The 25141-nt window shown below is 44.4% G+C and overlaps 2 protein-coding genes across 8 annotated transcripts in view; both read right to left on the bottom strand.

The window, feature by feature from the left end:
- MAP3K3 (mitogen-activated protein kinase kinase kinase 3) overlaps window positions 1–11302 on the bottom strand; it is a 63698-nt gene extending 52396 nt beyond the window's left edge. The window contains exons 1-3 of one of the 5 annotated variants that reach the window (XM_027626587.2): window positions 10849–11162; window positions 1762–1883; window positions 4–96 (exon numbers count right to left, since the gene is read on the bottom strand). In XM_027626587.2, coding sequence (XP_027482388.1) covers window positions 4–96; window positions 1762–1883; window positions 10849–10852 — 219 coding nt within the window. In that variant the 5' untranslated portion in view covers window positions 10853–11162. Of the gene's footprint in view, window positions 1–3; window positions 97–1626; window positions 1651–1759; window positions 1884–10848 lie in introns of those variants that run through there. The other 4 variants (XM_027626583.2, XM_027626588.2, XM_027626584.2 and 1 more) reach the window with 4 other exon arrangements.
- A 4682-nt stretch (window positions 11303–15984) lies between these two features.
- LOC113908018 (translational activator of cytochrome c oxidase 1) lies at window positions 15985–24830 on the bottom strand. 3 transcript variants are annotated; one of them, XM_027567886.1, is made up of 5 exons: window positions 24367–24830; window positions 23123–23172; window positions 21626–21753; window positions 20937–21114; window positions 15985–20436 (listed from the first exon to the last, which is right to left on the bottom strand). In XM_027567886.1, the coding sequence occupies exons 1-5, from the start codon at window positions 24647–24649 to the stop codon at window positions 20236–20238; spliced, it is 840 nt and encodes a 279-aa protein (XP_027423687.1). In that variant the 5' UTR covers window positions 24650–24830; the 3' UTR covers window positions 15985–20235. The 3 variants fall into 3 exon arrangements, with proteins under 3 accessions (XP_027423687.1, XP_027423688.1, XP_027423686.1); XM_027567885.1 differs by having other exon boundaries at window positions 15986–20436; window positions 23066–23172; XM_027567887.1 differs by lacking the exon at window positions 21626–21753 and having other exon boundaries at window positions 20937–21071; window positions 23066–23172.
- Between the last annotated feature and the right edge of the window lie 311 nt (window positions 24831–25141).

The following is a 25141-nucleotide window of genomic DNA, read 5'->3' as shown; positions in this document are numbered from 1 at the left end:
TACCAAAAATTTCTTTTTCTCACTGGCCCCTGCACATGAGCTTGTTGTTACTGTGGGGCTGTTCAGAAGGGCTGAGCTGCTGCTGTTGTGTTTTTTCTTTAAAAACAAAAAGACTGAGGTTAATAATTTGTACCCTCCATGCAAGAGAAAAAAATTGATGATATTCAAGTAAATTGCGGGTCCTCAGAGCCACTAACTCTTGTTAAGATTACTTCCTAACCAACAGGCAATCCTTTTTCACAGCCTTCTCCCTTCATAACCACGGACTTTACTTTAATAACACAGCAGCAGACACAGTACAAGATCAGGACTTTTCTTATAATAGCTTTTAGGTTCTAAGCAGAAGGATCTCTAAAAGGTAATCTCCCTTCCAGGAATGATCAGGGACCACCATGCCACCCTCCTCTTCCCAGCCTAGTCCCTTTGGGTCTTCCAACTCAAGAAAGCTTCCCCTTTTCACCTAACTGATATCCACACTAACAGCCCCATTTGGAGAAAGATCAGCTGACTGGAGCAGCACACTCCACATAGGAAGACAGGAAGGAAAGTGAGGTCATTAGGCTCAAGCCTGGGGGAGGGGACTCACTTCTGGTAAAATGCTCCTTCCAAAAGCAGCTTTGAATAGGAAAGAGTTACAGCAAGGCAGAACCCACACAATTAGACAGAATAATGTATGAAAACAGTACAAGAATGGGCCCTATTCTGTTGTTTCTCCAGTTCTGTAAGGTAGCCATAAAAATAAAAGCAGCTTTCTAAGCTAATCCTTCTGTTATATCATGATATAAAAGGACTCAGGGTCCCTAGTTTTCCTAAAGGCAGGAAATACTCTGAGAGGCTATATCTAGCAGACCTTAGACAATAAAAGTTCTAGGGCCTTACTCTTTCTCTAGGAACCAAGGATTCTTCTGAAGAATTGGTAAACAAGGTACAAATGAGGAAAGAGAAGGTTAGCTGATAATGAAGAGAACCACAAGGGAAAATGGCATGGACAAATTTTCATCAAACACACCAAACATAGGCATATGATATAGCACCAGATACCCACTAGGAAAGAAAGTGCTCCATCATTCACTCCTCTCTGCAGGCCAAAGTACCCAGGAATCAGGGAGTTCGTAAATGACACTGGAGGTGGGAAGAAGGTTCTCAACAGTGCTCGAGTTTAAATGTTAACAAAAATAGGAACTGTTTTCCTGAAGAACCACACTATTCGCAATAAAATAGGCACTCAGCTACCCAAGTTAATATAAGGGGAAACAATTATAAACAACAATAATAAAATCACTCATTGTTACCTTTAGAATATACTACATGACATTTTATTAAATAAATTTCCCTTCCTAATTATATTTTATATAAGCTAATACTAATTAATTAATTTTTCCTAAGTATATACTGTAAGATAGCTAAAAAACTTTCTGAGTTAGAGATTATGAATCTGGATTAAACATTTGCCAAATAATCAGTAAAGGAACAGTAATATGAATACTGTCTCTATAAGTAAAGGAATTATTCTTATTCTCTTCAGATGAAACACTAGGCACAAGGTCAGATGCACAAGGCTCTGGGCCTCTAGATCGTGACCCACATGATTTGGTATATATACCATGACTGGTATATATCACTTACCATTTAACAGACTGTGAAAGAAAGGGGCCAATAGCATTCAAGCCTGGTAGTAGAGTATCCTTGGCTTCTTCAAATATTTCCCATTTGAAAACCCCTCCCCAGCAATTTAATTGGGTCTGCCATGGCCACACACACCTGCCTATTTGGGTGACCCGTGTCTTTGTTCTTCATGGTCTCATATCCAGGCACCCGGGGACGTCGGCTCATCTGGAGGGCCACCAGATCCTTCATGATTGAGTTCAATGCCTCCTGTTCATCTGCAATGAAAGAGAGCACAAGGGCTAAGATACTTCAATAAGGACCATAGGTAAGTGTTGAATCGCTATATTGTACGCCTGAAACTATTATTACACTGTATGTTAACTAACTGGAATTTAAATAAAAACTTAAAAAAAAATACAGACCAGCAAATTACTATCACGAATTATATGACTAATACTCAGGGAGTTCTGAGGTAAAATGACAAACTCTGTAACTATAATCACATGCATCTGACGTCTGAAGAATAGGTAACTGAGGTCAGACTATGACCACTTATATTTTAATTGATTCTTAACAAATCTCCAATCAGATTTCTGGCAGCAATATTTACCAATTCACCGGTGGCAAGGGAGGTGCTCAAACAGGGCAATTCTTCCAGTGTCAGAGAAACTCAATGAGGAAAAACAGATGAAAAGTTGCACAGTGTAGTAGGGTACTGAGTGAAAAGATGAATTCATGGAGAGCTGATTATGGGTCAGAGTCACACATAGACTTATTCTTAAAGCATCCCGTGTAGAAGAGCACATTTTAAAAGGTACCAAAAAAAAAAAAAAAGTACCAAACAAGACCTCAGGTAGCTGCTTTGAACAGAAGTTGTTTTACAAGCCTAGTCTGTGAACAACCCCCCTCCCAACTCTTTACAAGTTTATAGGCCTTCTGCTTCCCACAGGGAAGCCAAAAGGCAGTTCTATTGTTTTTCTTCCCTAACTGACGAAGCAATGCATTGTCTCTGCCTTACTGGCATTACTTTTAATCCCCTTTTCTTGAAATAGCATAGAGTACTAGAATTCTCACATACTGAAGACAACTGGACAAAACCAGAACCCAAACCAGCCCAATTCCATGTTTTGCAAAATTCTCCCAGGTCCTTCAAGAGATCCTTGTCTACTCAAAGAGCATTTGGGAGTTGAAGATAAATCTGTTGATCTGGAAAGGAATATGAAAGATGAGTTGTTACACATGTTCTGGTGACAAATGAGTCACTCGGGGACCTGGAGCACACCTTAAAAGAAGCAAGTACAAGAGACTCCACCCAGAGAGCACCTATCTTTTGTCTTTTGTCGTTGTTCCTTGGAAATCTTCTAACACCTTGTGGAAAGAACATCATTAAGTACAGAAAGTAAATCTGTGCTATTTGCCTCTTCCCTCTTTCTAGATCAAATGTGCTCAGGTGCCCTGCATACCCTCTGAGGAGGTACACGAAAGGCAGGAGAAGGGTGCCCATGTGGAGGTTTGTGCCTGCTCATAAAAGTAAAATTAGACTTAAAATGTGCAGGAAAAACACCAGTAGAGTAGCTTCCCATCTAATTCCATTCCAAAATATATACCAAAGTATGTATGAGAGTTGATGGAGGGCCAAAAGGATAAATAAATGGGACAGTGAATGTAAAGAAAGTGGGTATCTACAGAAAGACATGTCAGAGTTAAAACACATACATCCCAAGATAAAATACACAGTCACAGTGAAAACAAAAACAAACACAAATACATACATCCCATCAATTATTTTATATTTTCTAGCGATTTCCCTGTAGGCTCCTTAAAGAAAGGGAACTTGCATGATATTTTGTTTTGTTTTGTTTTTTTAACCTCCCAACCAAGATTTAAAAATTAGAGCATAACATCTAAGCTAGGAAGCCTGGCTTATATATACAATATGTATAGGCTTCTATATTAAGTTGGCTTACCTACTATTTAATATGTGTATACAATTTTGGGGCCAACTGTAGCAGTAAATTGGGATCACTATAAAGAGGATTATGACTAGGTACGTGTTTTCTGAGGCACATCCAGTGATATTCCTAAGAGGAGAATACATGGAGTTTTCAGTATCAAGGTAACCACCTTGTGAATTGGCGATTTCTGTTGTTGTCTCAACTCAGATATCGAACCTAGATGGATGTGAATATACACACAGAGACGCACAACACATGCTTTTCAAGTCAAATCCACGACAAGTAGAACTATAGAATCATTTCTAATTCTATATAAGCTGATGCTGTTATAAGAGCTGGTTTATCAGGTTGACAAATTCGGTTTCCAGGAAGCTAACCAATTCTTGGCATTACTCATGGATAAACTTGTTTGGTAGTTCCAGCACTGAGAACACACTAGAGGAATGGTATGGCACTATGTCCTAAAAGTCAGGATAACTGACAGAAGGGACACAGGGTTATTGAATCTGATTTTTGTCAAAGTCGAAAACAGGTTCTTAAACTGATACTTCAAACTGAGGATGTGGATAAAGACGGGAAGTAAATCAAGTGGCTCTTTTAGGCATTTCTTCCTGGATTGAGATTTTAACTGAATTATTAACATTCCTCAAAAACAAAAACAAACTTTTAAAAACAAATAGCAGCTTTCTTAGAGTGCAGCAGTCATTTATATGCACTTTAAAGTCAGAAAGACCTGGATTTAAGGAGGCTTTGAACAAATCACTTATCCCCCCTAAGCCTCAGTTTCCTCATCTGTAAAATGGAGATAATAAAAGTATCATCTCACAGAGCTGCTGTATGAGCTAGAGGAAAAAGAACTTATAAATTATTTCTCATGGTACCTAATACTTAGTAAAGCTATAAAAAAAATGCTGGCTATTATCATCAATGGAAAAAGGTCAGTGGGAAAAGACAAGACACTACTTAATCCACCCTAATGCTTAATTTTATTCCTGAATTTTTATTAGTCATTAACAATAACCATTTACTGAGTACCAATATGTATTATATATTAGATAGTTTCAAGCTGTTCAAACTCTAGGGGTAAAAGAATGAATGAGACCCAAATACAAGGTTACACAAATAAAGCGATTGATTTAAGACAGTATACAAACCAGAGTACATAAACACGCACGTGTAAAAAAAATTTTACAGTGAGTAGCAAGAGGTTTTTTTTTTAAGATTTTATTTATTTATTTGAGAGAGAGAGAATGAGAGAGAAAGCATGAGAGGGGGAGGGTCAGAGGGAGAAGCAGACTCCCCGCCGAGCAGGGAGACCGATGCGGGACTCGATCCCGGGACTCCAGGATCATGACCTGAGCCGAAGGCAGTCGCTTAACCGACTGAGCCACCCAGGCGCCCTAAGTAGCAAGAGGTTTTATAGATGATTTTACATAATTACTAACAGAAAAAGGATTCTTTCAGAAAAGCAAGCTGTTCAGGCTACACAGGAGAGCTTAAAAAATGAAGTGAAGATGAGAAAAGACCTAAAAACAAGTGAGGGGACTGAGGGGAAGAAAAGCGGGTCAGGGACTGATCCTCAATGAGCAGTAATCCTTATTGAGTAGAGGAGGAAGAAGGTATGCTGGCAAAGAAAACTTTAAGAGGGCTGGGAAAAAACAAGAGTGACACCCAGCATTCAGGACCAAAGAAGGACAGCAGCAGGCATAGGCCAGGCAGGTCCAATAGAGTGGTAGAGGCAGAAACAAAATTTTAAAGGGAATCAAGAAGCTGGAGATTAAAAGGAAATTGGAAGTAGTAGAAATCAACAATTCATTTGTGAACTTTACACATGAATAACTTGAGGCTGGGGTAATAGTTAGTGTGCTATAACCTTGAAAAGATTTCCTGAGGATGGAGGTGGTTTGACACACTTAAAAGCTACCAGGAAGAAGCACAGAGGAAGAAGTTCATTCTAGAGATTAAGAGATTATGACTATAGAGGGAAGGAGTATTCATAGGAAATAGAAAAGGGATCTATGAAATAAGGATTAGAGTTCAGCCTTCAAAAGTGGAAGCTCTCAAGCAGTCTTAAGCAGACAGCTATCCATAATTATCTAGCAGCACGGACTTTTTCTTCTCCGGATACCCTGACCTATGGTCTGGGGGCTGCCAGGCAACACACTCCTCTCTCCTTAGCTCCAGCACGAAGTCAATCTTGCAGACTGAACTACTACTTCTATCTAAAAGCAGGGTCTTAAGGCACTCCCACTTATGAATTCCCTTGGCTAAAAACCCAGAAAAGTTTCTAGTAGCACCAATAAACATTGTTGTCCTGTATGACATCTGTGTACTATGTCAGACACTCTCCCTTTTCCATATATACAAATCCCCAAAGTAATGTTTTAATTGTTGTTTTCATTTAACTAATATTGTTATTTCTTCATGTGGCCAGTGCTCTACCCAGCACTGCTGGATCATCTGATCACACTGCTCACCCAGAAAATGCTGTTTTCAGTGTCCCTGAGTCAGATTTTACTATCTTTTTTTTTTCTTTCTTTAAAGATTTTATTTATTTGACAGAGAGAGAGAGCATGAGCGAGCACAAGCAGGGGGAGCGGCAGGCAGACGGAGAGGGAGAAGCAGACTCTCCACTGAGCAGGGAGCCCCACATGGGGCTTGATCCCAGGACCCTGGGATCATGACCTGAGCTGAGGGCAGATGCTTAACTAACTGAGCCACCCAGGCGCCCCCAGATTTTACTATCTTAATCTTCATGACATTTCACATACCCCCACTGCCTCCACCTTGTCAGTACCCGGGCAAACATCATTTTATAGTAAGTACAAACAAAAAGGCTTGAGCCTCAATTCACAAAAGACTTTTTTTCCTTCATGGACATGGTTGAACCTTTGCTAGATCTCAAAGTCAAATTCTGGTATTTTTCTGTTTCTGGGATATAACAGCCCTTCCAAAGTAACTGATTGTTCAAAATGTATTTTTATTTTTTTAAAATTTTTTAAAGATTTTATTTATTTATTTGGCAGAGACAGAGAGAGCACAAGCAGGAGGAGCAGCAGACAGAAGGAGAGGAAGAAGCAGGCTCCCCGCTGAGCAGGGAGCCCGATGTGGGGCTCGATCCCAGGACCCCAGCCAGGATCATGACCTGAGCAGAAGACACTTAACCTACTGAGCCACCCAGGTGCTCCTCACAGTTGGATTTTATTTTATTTTTTTATAAAAGATTTTATTTACTTATTTGACAGAGAGAGAGAGACAGCGAGAGCAGGAACACAAGCAAGGGGAGCAGAAGAGGGAGAAGCAGACTTCCTGCCGAGCAGGGAGCCTGACCTGGGGCTCGATCCCAGGACCCTGGAATCATGACCTGAGCCAACGGCAGATGCTTAACAGACTGAGCCACCCAGGCACCTCAAGAAGCAGTTTTCTTGGTTCTGTTTATATAAGCTATTCCTTTAGTCTTTGCGCATTTATTTATAATCTCTTATGTGTCGGGAGCAGTATTAGGCCCCATATCTGCATTTATCCTGCCTTAAGAAGTTACTTTAAGAAGGTAAGGTGAGCCAGAAACATGTAAACAAGTGAGTACAAACGGTGTTGTAGGTACTTTATCAAAATGGTATAAAGGTGCATAGGAGCAAGAGATTAATTCTGTAGTTTTGGGATTGACATACATAATCCTATAGTTTCCAGACCTTTAGGTTAAATTCATTAAACGTTAAAATAAAATACAGCGGTGATATGTTGATTCTTACGAGGAAGCAACAGCTTACTTTGTAATATGTATTTTTAAATTTTGGGGGCGGCTGGGTGGCTCAGTCAGTTAAGTGTCTGCCTTTGGCTCAGGTCATGATCTTGGGGTCCTGGGATCAAGTCCCGAGTCAGGCTCCCTGCTCAGCGGGGAGTCTGCTTCTCCTTCTCCCTCTGCCTCTCCCCCAGCTTGTGCTCAGTGTCTCTCTCGCTCTGGCTCACTCTCTCTCTCAAATAATCTTTAAAAATAAAAAATAAGGGGCGCCTGGGTGGCTCAGTCAGTTAAGCATCTGCCTTTAATGTTGACTCATTAAATTGTGACCCAAATTTCAATTAAAACAGTTGGCCAGAGTCTAGATTGTCAGGTTGTCAGATTCTAGACAAGCTGAACTGACAGCGGTCTAACTGGGAGCTCACAACAGCCCTGAAATCTTAGAGACCCAAGGTGTCTGTAAATCACAATGATTCTGACTGCCAACCAAGCTATCAAAGCAGAACCAACCCATCCTTAATCCTGTACTCAGTTCACTATAGTTTCCTGTAACATTTCCAAGTTGTTACATGTTTTTCAATAACACTTCCCACTAAGTTTCAGATTGCATTTCTAAAAAGTCCAAATATACACTAGTGAATTAGTCTCAAGTGTTATTAACAGCATTTGCCACTATAATTACTAAAACTGGGAAAGAATTCTAGTGACCAAGAAAAATGACCAATCCCAATTTTTTTTAATAACCACATAGTATTAAAGCCAAAAAAAAGAAGCATATCTCCATATTTCCTATTATTTACAAGGATAAGTGTACTACAGGGATAAATGTAGTTCCCACTAGAAATTTACTGGCGCTAACAGCCAATATAAAATCTAACCTGTTTTTATTATCAACCCAAGTTGTCAAACAAGCTTGAGTCTGGGGCTTTGAACAGCTCAGGAAAAGATGACTGTTCACCAAAGAACCTACAGGGCAGGGACTCCATTTAGTTTTGGTCCTTTCCTCACTGGGCTGAAGTTTAACAAGTATAATGAAACTATTAATAAGTCTGTATGTCTCTCTTATCAACCTCTTGCTGTATCACAGTTTATTTAGAGCCATAGCAACTAAAGAAAACCTGGGAATCTGAATTTTCATCATATACATCACCAGAATGGAAACCAGTACTTAAGAGACTCTGTGTGTGTGTGTGTGTGCGCGGGCGCGTGCATGTGTGTGTGTACACATATCCTTGCTGAACCTTTTATAAAGTAAATTAAAGGTCAGGCTCTGGAAGAATTCAGTATTAGCTCTAATTGCATATCAAGGTCATCTACAAAAAAGAGAGAATGGTATGAGGGGAACCCGCTGGAGAAAGTTAGGCCAGTGGCTCTTAAACCAGCTTGCCTAATTTTTCGGCAGCCACCAAGCAAGTTAGTTCCCCTCTCACTGCCTCAGTTTCTTTATATAAAACAGACAGTGGGAACAAATGAAAAGCAGAGTTCCTGGTCCTCTTTTCTTTGGGGTTCTGGCCCCTACCAATATAGTTCCTTTCCTCCCCATCACTTGTCTCACCATAAACTCATACACTTAAAATAGTTTTTAAAAATGTCTTGAAGGGGCTCAGTCGTTAAGCCTTCAGCTCAGGTCATGTTCCTGGGGTCCTGGGATCGAGCCCTGCATCGGGCCCCCTGTTCAGCAGAAAGTCTGCTTCTCCCTCTCCCATTCCCCCTTCTTGTGTTCCCTCTCTCACTGTCTCTCTGTCAAATAAATAAATAAAATCTTAAAAATAAAATAAAAATGTCTTGAAATGTGAAAACAGGCTGACATCTATTTTCAGGTTAGACATGCAAATGTAATCAACAAATCTGGGCACTCTTACTGATTCAGCAGTCAAGAAAGTGGGGAGTGGGAGTCTGCCCATCCTCAAGTATTACATACTCCCTATCAGGACTTAAGACTGCCCTCACAAGACAAAGAGGAAAGACTATCACAAACATAAGTTCACAAACCAATTCAAGGACTGAGTTCAATCATCAAATTCCAAAACACAAAATAAATGTTTAAAGCCTGGGGAGGACAAGAAGAATCATGTGCCCCATTTATAGTAAATGTTTGGTAAGTATTTGTTGAATTATGTATTTAAATACCAAGCCTTACTGGGTTCCTTTTCTGCTTACTGTCACAGGAGACTTACACCAGAAGAGCACGCGCTTTTGAAGCAAAGCATGGGAAGGAAACAATAAACCCAGCAAATGAACAAACCCATCCTTTACTGTACAAGGGCAGCGCAGAATAGAACAAGGCAATTCATTCAAAGGCACAGTGTAGAGACAGGCAGCAAAACAGTATCTGCTCAATGTGACACAGCATACACTTAACCTTCTACGAAACGACGTGACCTTGCTATAGGGCAAAGCAAATATTAACGTTCTCTCTTCACATGCATGGCACTTCACAGATACAATGAATGCCTTTGCAAAGGATCCTTTCATTGAGGTTTACTCCCTGGTTATTTAGGACAATACCAAATACTTTGCAAAACTTGTGATTGTTTTCAACAGTAACACAATAACCGATCCAACAAGAGAAGCAAAGTACATCTAAAATGTTATTTGCTCCTTAACCTAGTCCAATAATCATTTGCTAAATTACCAAAAAGGACAACGAAATATAATTCAGTTCAAATGCCGCGTGTGGAAGGCATGAAAAGCGTTTCTTAGATTACATCTTCACAACTGAAATTGCAAGTATTGATAAAAAGGAAATGATTTCATAGATTCTTTTGTGCAGCGAATGCTTCTTTTAAAAAGTTATATAATTTCAGGGATACCGCTAAATAAAAATAATGGATGTAAAACATTGCAACCGGATTTTTCAAAAAATAGGATGTGGATTATAACTGGCAGTCCCCGACCAATTCCTAACCTCCAGCAATCTGCGTGCGGCTCGCATTTCTCAACCGCGCTGTTGGGAACAGTGATTGCCGTTTTAATCACCTCCCAGCCTATCTCCCCGCACGCCCTCCCCCCTGCGCTGGGGAGCGCACAGGGCTCGAGAGCAAGCCCCGGGAACTCTCGCTGGCCGGCCTGTGTGAGCAAAGGGAAGGAAATGACACAGGCAGGAAAAAAAAGCAAATCAAGGAAAAGACACAACAGCAGCTGGGCCTGCACCAGCCTCCAGCCCGGGCCCCACACTGAGCTCCCGCTCCCCCGCCCTCGGGCTCGCGGTCCGGCTCGCTCGGGCCGGAGCGGGCTGCCCCGCAGAGCACGGGCCCTCGATCCCGCCGCCGCCTTCTCGGGATGCGCCCGCCGCGCGGCCCAGAAGGCGGCTGCCCAGGGGGCTCCAACGGCCGGGACCGCCCGGGCGGGCGGGGGAAAACCGAACCTCCGCCCCGGCCGCCGAGCCGAGAGCGGGGCGGGCGGGCGGGCGCAGTCGGTCCGCAGCCCGGGCCGGGCGGTTTGTCCATGCCTGTCAGGCGGCCGCCCAGGGTCCTCCTCCCCTCAGCCCGGGGCGGGGCGACGCGAAGCAGCGCGGGCACAGGCCGGGGCGGTGGCGACACTCACCCATGGTGGCGATGGCGGCGGCGGCGGCTCGGGCCCGAGTGTCACCTCCGCAGCCGGAGCTGCATGCCGGGGACCCGGGCGGCGGGGACGGCAGCGGGCCTGGCTCCGCGCGGGGGGCGCGGGCTGCGCTCGGGGCCCCCGCCGCCTCCCCAGGCTCCGGCTCCGGCTCCGCCCGCGGCCGGGCGCTGTGGCATGGGCAGGGTGGCCCGCTACATCCCCGGCGCTCCTCGGCTCGGCCCGGCCCGGCCTTGGCGGCGCCGCTCGGCCCGCCCGCCCGCCAGTCTCTCAGTCCCTTAGTCGCTCCGTCCGGCCACCGTTCTCCACCTCAGGAACGCTCCGAAAAACAAACCGCTGGTCGCGCAGCTCGCCCCCTTGTCTGTCACTCACCGCAGCGCCCGCCAATCCCAGGCAGTCGCTGGACCTTCGTACCACCCCCACTCACTTCACCAGCCAATAACAGGGAGGAAGTCGCTGCCCCAGTCGCCCCCCAACCCCGCTCTCTCCCCAACACCCTAACTCTCAGTCGCCAGCTAATCATCAGCACCACACGATGAACCAATCCCGCCTACTCTCGCAGAATGCCAATGGACGAAGCCAAGGCCGTTTCCGAGGGCTGTCTAACTGCCTGCCAATCATCGAAACAGCACCCGGTTCACTCTCTGCTAGCCAATCACGCAGAGGGCTCTGAGCACCCGCCTCTGCGCATCCCTCGCCGTCTCGCCCTCCCTCTCTCCCCGGGAGGTGTTGGTTGCTCCAATCACAGCTCGCGCGTGAGGCTCCGCCCACATTCCCACCTCCCGTGGGTCACTGAAGGCTCGGCGGGCGCGCGGGCTGGCGCTGTTCCCCTCCGGCTACTTTGGGGCTGGAGTTTGGGAAAGCGTCTGGAGGGGCCGCCGGCCTCCCGCCCTCCCTGCTCTCGGCCGCCAGGGCGGCCCCTGAGGCCGGCGTCCTGCCCTCCCTGTGCCCGCGCCGGGCGCCCAATAAGCGGGGTGGGTTCTGGCTCTGAGCGCTTCCCGGCGTGTGGCCACCTCTGCCGCCCGATCCCCTGACAAGCCCTCCGGTCCGGACGCTGCGCTTGCCCGGAGGCAGGGGCGGCCTCACCACTGCCCGCCTTTTCCTGGGTCTCCCACCTCCGGGGCCACACCCTCGGAGGGGCCGGGGTAGTCCTGGAATGTGGGTCCTCGGAAGTCTGGGAGTTCCGCTGCTGGCCAGGGCCGACACCAGTAAGTGGCAAAGTCAGAGAGGTTCTTTCGGATAAAAGCTTTTTTTCTTTGGTTATGAAAGCAATACAAGCTCTTCGAAGTAAAACTGAAAAAAAAAAAAATTCCACCCCAGGGATAATTTTCTCTCTTTCCTACCAAGATACACGTTTGACAAAAACGGCTTCATACTGTTTTGTAGTATGCTTACATTTTATAAATGTTTTCCCGTGCCACCGAAATACTGTTCCAAAACAATTGTACTGGCTGCATATTTCAAAATAGAGAATGACCATAAATAATTTCTCCAACCCTCATTGTTCAACATTTTATACACCCAGGTCTTCAGATGCCAAGTCCATCACAATTAATATGGGCTCCCTTCCTCTAGTCCTTGTTCCGGTGTAATACAAATCAGACGCCGGAATGATCTTCCTCTCATGCTATTTTCAACCGTCAACTAAGAATCTTTGATGGTGGCTTTGCCTTGGGTGCCAAATCTCTCAAGAATTACCTTGGACTCCCCTCTTTCTTTACACTCCCTCCTCCCCCCAATATTTAATCAGGCCCCTTGTCCTGGTTTTTTTTAACCTCTCTCCAAACAAGCTTTTAAATCTGTCATTCCCCCACTTGATTAGATCCCTACCCAGTTTATTGTAGTTCCTAACTATAATAATCTCTTTTCTGGGAAGGGGAGAAAGAAAAAAGGGAAAGAAAATTAATAATTACCAGTCATTTATTATATGCCAGGCACATCATCTTATTTAATCTTTCCAATAACTCTGAGGTAAGCAATACTATTGGCATTTAAATGATGAAATTGAAGCTCAGAGAAGTTAAGGACCATGTCCAAGTGGTAGAGCCAGGATTCATAACAGGTCTATCTGCCACCCAAAGGTCATGTTCTTGTACCAGTCCAGTGTTTCTCAACTGCTTTTTCATTATCCCCCCCCCCCAGGAGAAAATTTTGCATTACTAAATAAATGTAAATTCTAATGTGAGAAATTAAATACTAAGGAATAAGATTTGGTCAAGTAGGGTTGAGCTTTGAAGGCCACATACCACTGTATTATCTAAGATTTTTTTTCACCCCTTAATCATTTTTCACTCCACTGGGGTATCACCCTGGTGAGAATGTGTGTAATAAGCCAGTGCTGGAGGTCCCAATCTACCAATGTGAGGCTCATATCTGACCCTTAATTTTATAGACCTGTGAGATAAATATAAAAGAAAAACAGAACTATGCAAGTGGAAATCTAGTACTCACTCCATTGCCTGTATTGGAAGGGTTATTCAGCAGCTTCTCTTGGAATGTCTGAAACACATCTCCAATTTCACAAGTTTCACACTGAACTCTTTATCCTTTCCCCCTCCCCCTAAAACACCCTGCTCCTCTATTTTCCCAATTGTTAAAATACAAACCTAGAAGTCTTCCTTGGTTTTGCTCTTTGCCTAACACCCCTATATCTAATCCTTCAGCAGGTCTTCTCGCCTCTGGTTTCAAAATATATCTGAATCCAACCACTTCTCATCACTACCACCCTGGTCCAAGTTTCTACCCTCTCCTGGATGACTGCCCTACCTCCTAACCCATTACTCCTTTCCTCTGTGGTCACCTGAAAAATGATTCTCTACACAGCAGCCAAAGCGATCCTTGTAAAATGTAATTCAGATGCCACCGTCCTGCTATTAAGCCTCCAATGGCTTCCCATTGCACTTAGAATAAAACCCAAACTCTTTGTCATGGCCTTTCGGGCTCAAGAGGAGCTGGCCCTGCCATCCTCTCCTACCTCATCTCTACCTCTCTCCCATGATCACTCTTCCAGCCACACTGCCTTCTTACCACATTTTGGGCCTACCAAGCTCAGGACCTTTGCACTTGCCATTTGTTCTACCTGGAATGCTCTTCCCCAAAGTGTTCCCATGGCTAATTCCTGCATTTTATTCAGGTCTTTGCTCAAACGTCAACTCTTTTGAGTTTCTAAGCACCCCATCCAAAAGAGCCTCTCTCTTCTCCATCATTCTTTATTCTGCCTTATTTTTCTTCACAGTGACTAAAATTGTATTTTACTTGTCTTTCCTCTAACTACAATGAACATAAAGCTGTGTGGCAGCAGGGATTTTGTCCTGTTCACTGCCTTACCCTATCACCAGCACTTAGAATAGTGCCTCACACATAGTAGAGAACCACAGTACAACCACATAAGTCTTTAGCTGAAAAGAGCCTTATGACTTTCCTTCCTTCTAGTAACTGCTTCCTTTCCATTATGTCTCTTAACAGCCATCTCAAACATTCCCATGCTGAAGTTACCATACTAGACTTTCTTCTGAGCTCCCAAGACATCATCCTCTAGCCTCCCATAGGCACCTCAAATTCTACAGGTCCAAACTGAATTCATCTTTTTCCTCCATAGTTCCGTATTTCCTCTGCCATCTTCAGTTTCACAAGTTGGCCCTGTGAACTCTCGACCTTGGAGAACTCTTCCTCTCCATTTCCCTCCTCCCACAGCTAACCTTGACCATGTCACCAATCTGTCCATTCCTCTCCCACCCTCAGCTCCACCATCCTAGTTCAAACCCAGTATAACAGTGTCTGCTTACATCACAGGGTGATCTTTCTAAAACGGACACCTGATCCTGTCATGCTCTGCTTAAAAACTTTACAGTTTCCTATGGCCCTTAGGATAAGTCAAATATGTGAATGGAGTTAAGAAGGCCCTTCAGGACTCAGGCTATGCCTCTCCAGCCACAAGCTTTTCCATTTCCCACCTCTGCCAACCCCATCATTCAAATTCTATGTTCTGGCCACACGGAACCACTGGAGTTCATCTCGCCTCTATACCTCTGCATCTGCTATTTTGTTTTAAACACCCTTCTCCTCCACTCTTCCCCCCACCCCCATTCTTTCAGGAAAGAACTAAGCCTGAACATCACTCCCTCCATGAAACCCTTCAGACAAATACAATTCTGGGTACCAGATCACCTAGTACTTTCTTTATCAAAGCACCTATCCCACTCTGTTGTAACTGCCTTTAAGGAAGTAAGCATAGAGACAGAAGCTGTCATTCAAATTGGTATGCCTAGCATTTTTCACAGTACAATTGAAAAACATTTCATTTAAAAAACATTTTCCTTGGAACACTACATCAAAAACTAATGATGTAATGTATGGTGATTAACATAACAATAAAAAATTATTTAAAAAAATAAAAAACATTTTCTTGAGTAAGTGAACCTCAACTGGGGATGTTAGTAGTTGAATGTAATCTCCACAAGTGTGCCCTTTTAGTTTATTTTTTTCTTTCTATATTGTTTCTCTCCTCACTCTTCATTTTCCCCATGTGAAGCCTCCCATCTGGGCCATGCCTCCTCAAGTCTGTTCCCCGGTTTCACACTGAGTAGATGCCCCTGGTTAAGTACCTGAGTCATACCTGATCCCAAGGATCACAACCTGCCCCTAATGCTCAGGGCTTCAGGCAGCCTGATATACCAGCTGAACATTTTCCTTTTTTCTTTCAAGAGCATAGGGACACTTGGACACGAGATAGGGAATAATAAACATGAATGAATTCTTTTCAGGGATAGCTCAATGAATTTGGTATTAAACCTGAAAACAAGGGGTGCTTGGGTGGCTCAGTTGGTTAAGGGTCAGACTCTTGATTTTGGCTCAGGTCATGATCTCAGGGTCAAGACTGAGCCCTGCGTCAGGCTCCAAGCTGGGTGTGGAGCCTGCTTAAGATTCTCTTTCTCTCTCCCTCTGCCCGCCACCCCTGCTTATGGTGCATGCTCTCTGAAAAAAAAAAAAAAAAAAAAACCAACAAAGCTACCACCTGATTTGATGAAAATTCTTTTTTTTTTTTAAGATTTTCTTTATTTTTATTTATTTGAGAAGAAAGAGTGAGCATGAGTGGGGGGTGGGGGCAGAGGGAGAAGCAGACTCCCCACTGAGCAGGGAGCCCAATGCAAGGCTCAATCATCAGTTCAACTGAAGGCAGACGCTTAACCAACTGAGCCACCCAGGTGCCCCTAATGAAATCCTTTTAATTCAGAGGTAAAGAATATATTCAGATCACTAGTTCAACCAGTTATTTCATCTACATTATTAGGGAATGATGTCTACCTCAGAGAAATTTTTACAACCATGATATTTTACATATTATTGACATTAATAGGGAAAAATTGCTTTTCATTTAGAAATTCCATTTCTATAAATTTATCCTAAGGAACACTAGGCAAGTGAGCAAAGGTAAGTAATGTTCATTACAGCATCCAGGATACATTGTGAAATGAAAAAAACAAAAACAACTTATAAAGCAGAAATGTAGAAGGTGATCACATTTCAGTTTTAAAAAATGTTCATTCATACTTAGTGGGGGTGGGGGAAAGGCCAACATTTATTGAGCACTTACCATTGCCAGGCACTGTTTTAAGTGCTTAATGTATGTTAACTTACTTACTTGTTAAAACAGTCCTACGATATAGGTACTATTGTCCTCATTTTATAGACGAGGAAATAGGTACAAAGAGGTTAAATTTTTGTCCAAGGTTGCTGGCAATTGGCAGAGTTGAAATCTGTTCCCCAGCAGATTGGTTCCAAGGAGTAAAATACTACAGAGTAGATTGTTAATGGTGGTTATATCTTAGGAGGAAGGGGGTAGGGAATCCCCCGATTTGAGGGTCACTTATTCATTCAAAAAACACAGACCTCTTTCACATGGACAAAAGAAAGACAAAAAGAGGAAAAGCAAAAACTACTATCCTGTTCAGCGTCTGGGGAGGGCATAAGGGGGAGAAAGCGGTTCCGGGCAAGACTAGTATGGTATCTATCATAACATTCGCTCTTGCCAGACCTACTGGCTCATTTATTTCCTCTTCAGAATGGCTCCAGAGGAGTCCCCAGGGATTCAAATAAAAGTCTACAAGTTGGGGTTTCTTCGAGTGTGAAGTTTTATTGACTGTTGTGCTGTAAGTTTCAGAGAGTAAAACAAAACCATACAAAACAAAGAGTAACTCAGGCCATGGCTGAATTTCCATTGTGGGCTGGAAGCAGAGCCTTCATGGTTCCTGTTCGATTTAGCTGGGGCCTCTGGCAGAGGGAAGGTGGCTACATACCACATGAACGCTTCTTGTGAGAGTCAAGGTTATGGACGGAACCTGTCACAAATACTCCCATCCCATGGAAAGGTCACTTGAAAGTGAGCTGAAGCCAGCTGCAAAGCATTGAATGATTTTGTCTGCTAAGACAATGACCAAAGATAAGGCCAAGCCAAGACCAGATCTCATTCTTTGGAGTTTAAGGTATGCCTGATTCCTGGCCTCTCACCGGCTGTCGCCCTAGCTGGACAATAATGTGACTAGTTTTCTTTTTTTAAAAATGTTTCCCCTGATAAAATATATGATTATAGAAAATAAAACTCAGTGATAACATCACCACCCAGAGATAACCAGTTTTGAGATTCTGATACACTTCCTTCTAGTCTTTTTCTTTTAGAGTTCATAGATAAAGTATGACTATATTTTTAAAATTTGGACCATATTATACACATAGCTTTACATCTTTGTTTTCCACTTTACATTGTAAACATTTCCTGACATAAAATATTCTTCAAAAAATAATTTTTAGTGGCAGAATGCATATCCTCTCTACTTAACTATTCAGTTAAACAGTTACTTAACTATTTAACCTATGTAGCTAAGGGTCTCTTTAGCAGACCTAGAGGCAGAACAGGTCCAAATAAGGCTTCATTTCTGCTTTTCCCATATTAGCCACAGGAAAGACTGCAGGGCACCACCAGGGGTCAGTGCAGAGCCATTCAAAGCCTTGCTGTAAGAAAACTGGTTACACAAAAATCCTTATTAGCAAATCCTATCTATTAATCAGAGGACTATTCACATGAATAGCCAAGTTCCCTTCCAGAGCAGACTCTCCTGGTGTAGATTTCTCAGATCAGAAATTATCAGATTCTTCCAAATTATAATTATATTCAACATTTACAAAACAGCTATTTTTATAAACAAAGGTCTATCAACGTAAGGTGTAGTATGAGACCTATTCTCACCTGCTTGGCTATGAGACCATTTGTGCATAAAATACTTGGCCTGATTATTTTATAGGTTTGCTGTGAAAATAAAATAAATAACATGTAAAAGTATCTTATAAATTACAAAGCAGCACTTAAACTTTAAAGTGCACTATTTGGATGAGTTATCTCCTTTAAAAACTAAAGAATGTGGGGCACCTGGGTGGCTCAGTTGGTTAAGCATCCAACTCTTGATTTCAGCTAAGGTCATAATCTCAGGGTTGTAAGATCGAGCCCTGCCTTGGGCTCAGCGCTGAGTGTGGAGCCTGCTTGGGATTCTCTCTCTCCCTCTGCTCCTCCCCCTGCTCGCTCGCTCACAAATAAATAAATCTTAAAAAAAAAAACTAAAGAATGCCAGGTGGTATCATGATTATGAAATTAGGTATAAGAGATATGCTTTGGCATTTCGTGGGTTATTTCATTGGTTTTTCTTTCCTTAGCCTTTGCTCTCCAACTGTTAAAGTCATCATGGAATTAGTAATCTGTTTTTCCCAGAAGCTGAATATTTATAGCCAGCCAATTTGGTTTTTGTTCTCCTCATTTACCTGAAGCTCCTTCAGGAAAATTACTCTGACCTCAGAACTGGCTTACACGACTTATGAGTAGGTGAATAACAGGGATCAAAAAGCCATTTCTCACCCAGCCTTTGGAATATAGACATACATACTTCTGAAGGAGAATATGTAGCTACCACCAGGCAAGGGGAAAATCCAAACATATCTCCATCCCCTTCTTTCTGCCCTGATTGCAGTTTAGTGGATGCAAAGACGTTGCTCATCATTTAAGATTCCAGTCTTGGTGCTACATTGTAAGACCTGGACATCATATGGCTATAGAAGGGAAAAATGGGACAAAGGGCCCCTTCTCCACCTGATAAACAAGTCTTCTGGGTCCTGCCTAGTACAGAACGAATTAAGGGAGAATAAATGATCAAAAAGCCACTCCAGGCCTGACGTGTGACGGGCCCCGGCACAGGTGACTGGCACTCCTGGTCTCTCTAAACCCAAAAGTGACACTTAGGAGCCAAAGGTATGAAGCGTCCTCCTTCCCAGCTGGCCAGGCTCTGACTCAGTCCTTCACCCTCCTTCTACTCTCATTTCCTCTCCAGTTCCCAGTGCCGCATCATTTGGCAGCAGGGATGAAAAGGAGCTAGGGTGGGCATTCTGGCGATCAAGTAGCTTTCAAAGCCAGCTTGGCGTAGCCTTTCCTGAGAGCAGTCCAATCTGCTGACAGGTCTGCTCTGACCAATCTCAGAACACATGGGGCCTGTGTGAAGCAGGGTCTGGGAGTCCCTTATCATTGGCACTTGATTTCCTACTGTGTTAGCCTTAAGCTGTCTGGCGAAGGAGGGCACAGAGGCCACAAGAAGAGAACATGGACACGTGCACAGCAGTTCACACTGCCTTAGGGTAGTTGCAGCAGACAGCAGTCCTGTGTCTGACCTCTGAGGTCCTATGTCTTAGAGCAGGATCTAACGGCACCAACTAAACAGCTTGTGCTCCTGGTTAAGTACAGTTCCTGATACACAGGTATTTTGACAAATACTATCTGCATGATTAATGACAGGTTTAGGCCACCAGACCAGCATTAGAGTACAGAGTGTTGCCTGTAGAGAGCTACATTTCTCTGGTCAAAAAAAAAAAAAAAAAAAAAAAAGGCCTGGGACTGGAGTAGTGGAACTAAACCTATAGACTTCAAAGGAAGTCAAGAGCATCCCCACAGCTGGACAAAAACCCAGGAAACTCAAGAGTCACACAACAGGAGTATAGCAACTCAGATCAGTTACATTATTTAAGAGCAATTTCTAGTACAAAGGCCCTCAGGGCACTTGCCATGCCCACAAGGGACAACTTACTAAGATCAGGGAGTCTGGTTAGCTGGCTGGCTCCACCCTGTAGCCAGGAGGGCTCTGAGACACCAGCAGAGCTGACAAAGAGGCCCCACAGAGATGGTGATTCCCTTGGCCAAAAAGCTGCAGGTCTTGGTTTTATGCCTCCTAACCTGCTAGGCCTCCAATCTGCTTCAGTCTGAGAGTCGCTGCAGAAGCCTGTGCTCCAGAATGAGCTGCGAGTTGCCTAGGAAGGCCCCCGGGGGCACACAGAGCCTGGTTATTCAATGTTGTCATAGACCTGGATCACGTCCTCATGGCTGCCAAGAGCCTGGATGAGAAGGGCGGCCTGCTCCAGGTCAGGGTCAGCCAGCTGCACCTTTGCATTGGGGATGAATTCTAGTGAACAGGACACCGAATACAAGCCCAGGGAGTCCAGCTTCTTCCTCACTTGATGCAGTGAAGAGGCATCACAAATAAACTAGGGACAAAAGAAAGTCAAGAGGTGAGGGGCCAGGAGATAGCAGAATAAAGCCAGTCAGAACTTTGCAAAACCTGAATGGAACTACTGTATGAATCACTGTGTTTAAGTTCTTACTAGCAGAGATACAGTTTTCAGAGTTCTGAATCCTTCTCATAGTCCTGAGCAAGCCCTATCTAGTATTCACTTAATAAATGTTTATGCAGGGCGCCTGGGTGGCTCAGATGGTTAAGCGTCTGCCTTCGGCTCAGGTCATGATCCCAGGGTCCTGGGATCGAGTCCCGCATCGGGCTCCCTCCTCCTTGGGAGCCTGCTTCTCTCTCTCTGTCTCTCATGAATAAATAAATAAATTCTTTAAAAAAAAAAAAATGTTTATGCAATACGTGAACTCTTTATGTCACTTGTACCCCAGGGCATGAGAAAGAAGAAAAAGAAGCATGCCTTAATGCATCTATTAGGATCATCTCGAAAGTCCACCAAACACCAGGCTTCATACCCACTTTAAAAATGTTCTTTTCCTCTTCATCTTCAGTTTCCTTAACATCTTCAGCTCCTGCTTCGATTGCCAGCTCCAGGGCACGCTCTAGGTTCACAGCTTTCTTCTCTCTGTCCTCCACTCCAACCACGATCACCCCCTTTTTGTCAAAAAAGTGGCGAGCTCCATCAGCCATCATTCCCCTCAAAGGAAAGGAAACACACCAAACTGAATGCCTGTAGACACTCAGCCCCCATATAGCACTGCATTCTAACCACTCTATTTCTCACCCAGACTTTGGAATATAGACATACATACTTCTGAAGGGGAATATGCAGCTACCACCAGGCAAGGGAAAAATCCAAACATATCTCCATCCCCTTCTTTCTGCCCTGATTGCAGTTTAGTGGATGCAAAGACTTTGCTCATCATTTAAGATTCCAGTCTTGGTGCTACATTGTAAGACCTGGACATCATATGGCTATAGAAAGGAAAAATGGGACAAAGGGCCCCTTCTCCACCTGATGAACAAGTCTTCTGGGTTCTGCCTAGTACAGAATGAATTAAGGGAGAATAAATGATCCCACTTGGATTCTGCTAAGGATGAAGTATGCTTAAAACTTGAAACATGACCAGGAACAAATGTACTTTCCTTGCAAAGAATTGGAACCTCAAGTCTTCATACCCTTCCACTCTCCCCAGACCTACACCTACCCATTCTTGTTCAGGATATGTCTGATGTCTGAATAGCACTTGGAGCCACTGTTAGATAATGCCTCAATGAGCAAAGAAGAGCCACCAGGGCCTCGGCCCTCATACAGCAAATAAACATCCTTGGTTTTCTGCAATAAACAACATGAGCATATTTTCCTGTTTCCCAATTCCCTCTTGCACCCCAGCCCAGAACACAGATACTGACTCCACGGGATGGGCACTCTGGGGTACAGCTTAGGGTCTCAAATCTTTACTGTCGCCCCCCCCCCCCACCTCTGAGAGGTGGCCCTTTGGGACCAACTTTTGAAGTAATTACAAGTACGACCCCTTACTGGGTGGGGAGTCTGTTTCTCTGGTCCCTGAACAACCAGTCATCTCCTAGTTTCATTTCCTCCTCCCAGCTGAATCCCACATCTAACACACACACCACCCCCCACACTCCTACCAAGACTCATCCTACACGCAACTCACATGAAACCCACCTGTGAAGTCTCCCACCCCTGGGGTGCTGAGTATCACTTTAGGAAATAGCACACCTGGGCCCTATCATAAGAACCACTGAAAATAGCATGGCCACAAAATTCAAACAATTCATCAAAGGCCTAGTGACCAATCTCATTGGACCTCCCGTGCCGCCTCCACTCATCCCTTGCCCACACATCTGACCTTCACCACTCTCTCCCAGCACCGTTGCCTTTCCAGGAACTCTCAAATGACAATGTCTTCCTTCTTCTACTTTATCTGCACCAAAGCCCACATGAAGGCATGTGTATAATGGTTAGAGAACAGGTTCTAGAGTCTGTCTGGTTTCAAGTCTGTCATTTTCCATGGGACTTGGTCACCTAATCTTTCTGTGCCTCAGTTTCCACTTAAGGTTGTTTTGAGGATTCAGTGAGATAATGCATACAAAGTTCTTATCAAAGTGCTTGGCCTAGAGTAAGCACTCAATAATTATTAGCTATTAAGATGATTATCACTTCCTCAAATCCTTCCTACTGTCCTAGAGGAAGACGTGTCCTCTCACTTGGGCTCAAAGACAATTCCCAATACTGGGCTCTAACCCTGCCCCTCCCACCATCACTAATGCCCCATCTCCCTTTCTACTGGCTTTTCTCCTTTAGGGCATAAATCCCTGAAAAACTCACCCTTCCTCAATCTAACATTCCCCACATTGTACCCCCTTATTTCTACCTCACCTCCTCACACTTTAGCTGAGTAGTCCTAGGCCGTCTAGTTCTGTACATTGTCTATTCATCCTATTCCTGATTTTACTCCCATAACCAATGCCCAAGGTCAGAGAGCCACCAGAAGGCTCTGTATTGAGGGTATCAACCACAATGCTACCCGTCTCTCTGATAATCTAAGGCGTGTTGAGTGGCCTTCCAGACATGGGCCCTGGAGGGGCTGTGATCAAAACAAGAAGTCAAACTGAGGACACACCCCCATTTTCAGCGATGCCTCAATCGTTGACTTGGGCATGTGCTTGCTGCGACACACCTCTAAGACGTTGGCCAGACTGCTGTTGTGCTCAGGGTTAGGGCCTCCTTCTGAGATAGAGAGAAAAGAGTGAGTGAACACATCTCATTACAGCCGGGGAGAAAGAAGGGATTTCTGCCATTCTACCCACCCCCAGTGAAAAGAGCAGCAAGTCACCACTTGGCTCTCAGTTAATTTAGAATATTTATTCAGTTTAAATGGAATATGGAGAAGTATTTTGGAAAAGAAGTTTCTAATTCACTCTTTAATGATGGGTATCTTTCTGCTAGGTTTCAGCAAATACCACTTTGCATCAGATGAAGAGGTAAGGGATGAAAATGGTACCAACATTTCCTGGACTTATTAATACCCCTTGCTGTGACTCTACTATTTTGTGTGTAATTATTGAAATGCTCATATGACAGCAAGTAATCATGCTGTCTCTCAGGGTAGGGGCTATACCTCATTATTCTGTATTACCAGTGCATATAACATACACTCAATAGTGTTGCTCTCAATTATCAAGAATTTAGAAGGAAGCTAAGAGAAATATCAGGCATGAGTTCTAGGGGTAAATTAGTATTTACTGAGTGCCTATTATGTGCCAGAAACGACCATACGGAGGGTACTATCGAGTTTTACAGAAGGAAACTGAAACTCAGCAAGGTTAAGCCATTTGCTCAAGGTCATACAGTTAGTAAGTGACAGAAACCAAGTCTTCTTGACCCCAAAGTCCATGATTTTTACAGGACTTTTTTCTCTACTCCTACAGGTATCTGACACTAAATACAAAAACAGAAAAGCCCTCTTGCAGTGGCTACACAATTGAAAAAGACAAGGTTGCAAACTTACCTTCCAGTAAATGTGTCTTCTTAGGAAACCCTAATGAAGCAAACTGAGACTGCGCAAGTCATAGATTTACTCAATGCCCCTGCCACAACCTATGTGCTACCAGAGGGGACTAGAGGGCTTGATTTGTCTCTTCAGGCAAGATACACGTGTGACCTTACTCTTGGGGTCTGTTTCTGTGAAATACCCGGCTACACACTAGAATGAAGTCACTTTTATCATTATCGTCCTAAGAGCAACTCCCTGCCACGCAGGCCGATGCTCAGCATCTGGAAAAGTGAGTGGAGACATATAATGTAGGTAGGTGCCCTGAGCGTTTATGAAGTGGGAATTAGGAAAAGAATATGAAGGACCAAGGTTCGGGGTGGGCCCTGGTTTAGCTGTGGGCGCAGAGAGGGCAGCAGCGGGTGACTTACCTTTAACTGCCAGGCGGATGCTCAAACAGAGTTTGGAGAAGATGCGACTCCTTTCGGCGTCCTTGGGACCCTTGATATGCCGGACTTTGGACCACTTGTTGTGCCCGGCGGGGACCGCCGCGGTGAGGTGCAGCGTCCTGCCCAGAGTGGGGGTACAGCCCGTGGGCTCAGGCTGGGAAGCCGCGAGGGTGGGCGGAAGAGCCGCCTGTACCCCGGAGCCTCGCGCCCCCAGCAAGCACCGGGCAGCGACCCTGCTCAGGCTGACGGCGGCCCAAGCTGCCATCGGCTCCGACCCTGAACCAAGGTCAGCAAGAACAGCCAACGAACAGCGGCCAAGGTCAGCCCGTGGCGTCCGAGGCGGAAACGAGCAGGTCCTGAGCCTGCGGCCGCCTCTACCCCTCACCAGAGACCCAAATACTCAGACCAGCCCCGGGCAGCCCGGACGCGACCGTCCCAATACCAAACCCGCGGAAGCCGGGCGCGGGTGCCTTAGATAATGTAGCACACTTCCTTTCCCCGTCCGTTCCAGAAACGCGCCCCCACCGCCCGAAAAATCCGTTCCGCCGCACGTTACTTTGCTCCTTTCTCGCACCTGTGCAGAGCCTGGGCCGAGGTGGGAGCGACTTTTATTAGAGTCCAACTCAAATTTTTAGCTTTAACTTATAGTTCACTTAGGACTTTATTATTGTCGTTGTTTATTATCCAAGCTACTTTGTGATGGGCTCGGCACTCTCCTCCTTGTACTTTGCCATATTAGAAACATCAGATTGCTCTT

This window comes from Zalophus californianus, chromosome 16 (genome assembly GCF_009762305.2).
Source record: "Zalophus californianus isolate mZalCal1 chromosome 16, mZalCal1.pri.v2, whole genome shotgun sequence".
NCBI classification, from domain to species: domain Eukaryota; kingdom Metazoa; phylum Chordata; class Mammalia; order Carnivora; family Otariidae; genus Zalophus; species Zalophus californianus.
The sequence above is the reverse complement of the archived record's forward strand: the minus strand, read 5'-3'. Positions and strand labels throughout refer to the sequence as shown.

What these genes read in the sequence shown, in the direction of transcription:
- LOC113908018 (XM_027567885.1), bottom strand. Translation starts at nt 24,649, where the DNA reads ATGGCAGCTTGGGCCGCCGTCAGCCTGAGCAGGGTCGCTGCCCGGTGC. An exon ending in CATCCGCCTGGCAGTTAAAG is followed by an intron (nt 23,173 to 24,366) that starts GTAAGTCACCCG and finishes TCTCTATCTCAG; the next exon opens with AAGGAGGCCCTAACCCTGAG. An exon ending in AGGAAAAGAACATTTTTAAA is followed by an intron (nt 20,437 to 20,936) that starts GTGGGTATGAAG and finishes TTTTGTCCCTAG; the next exon opens with TTTATTTGTGATGCCTCTTC.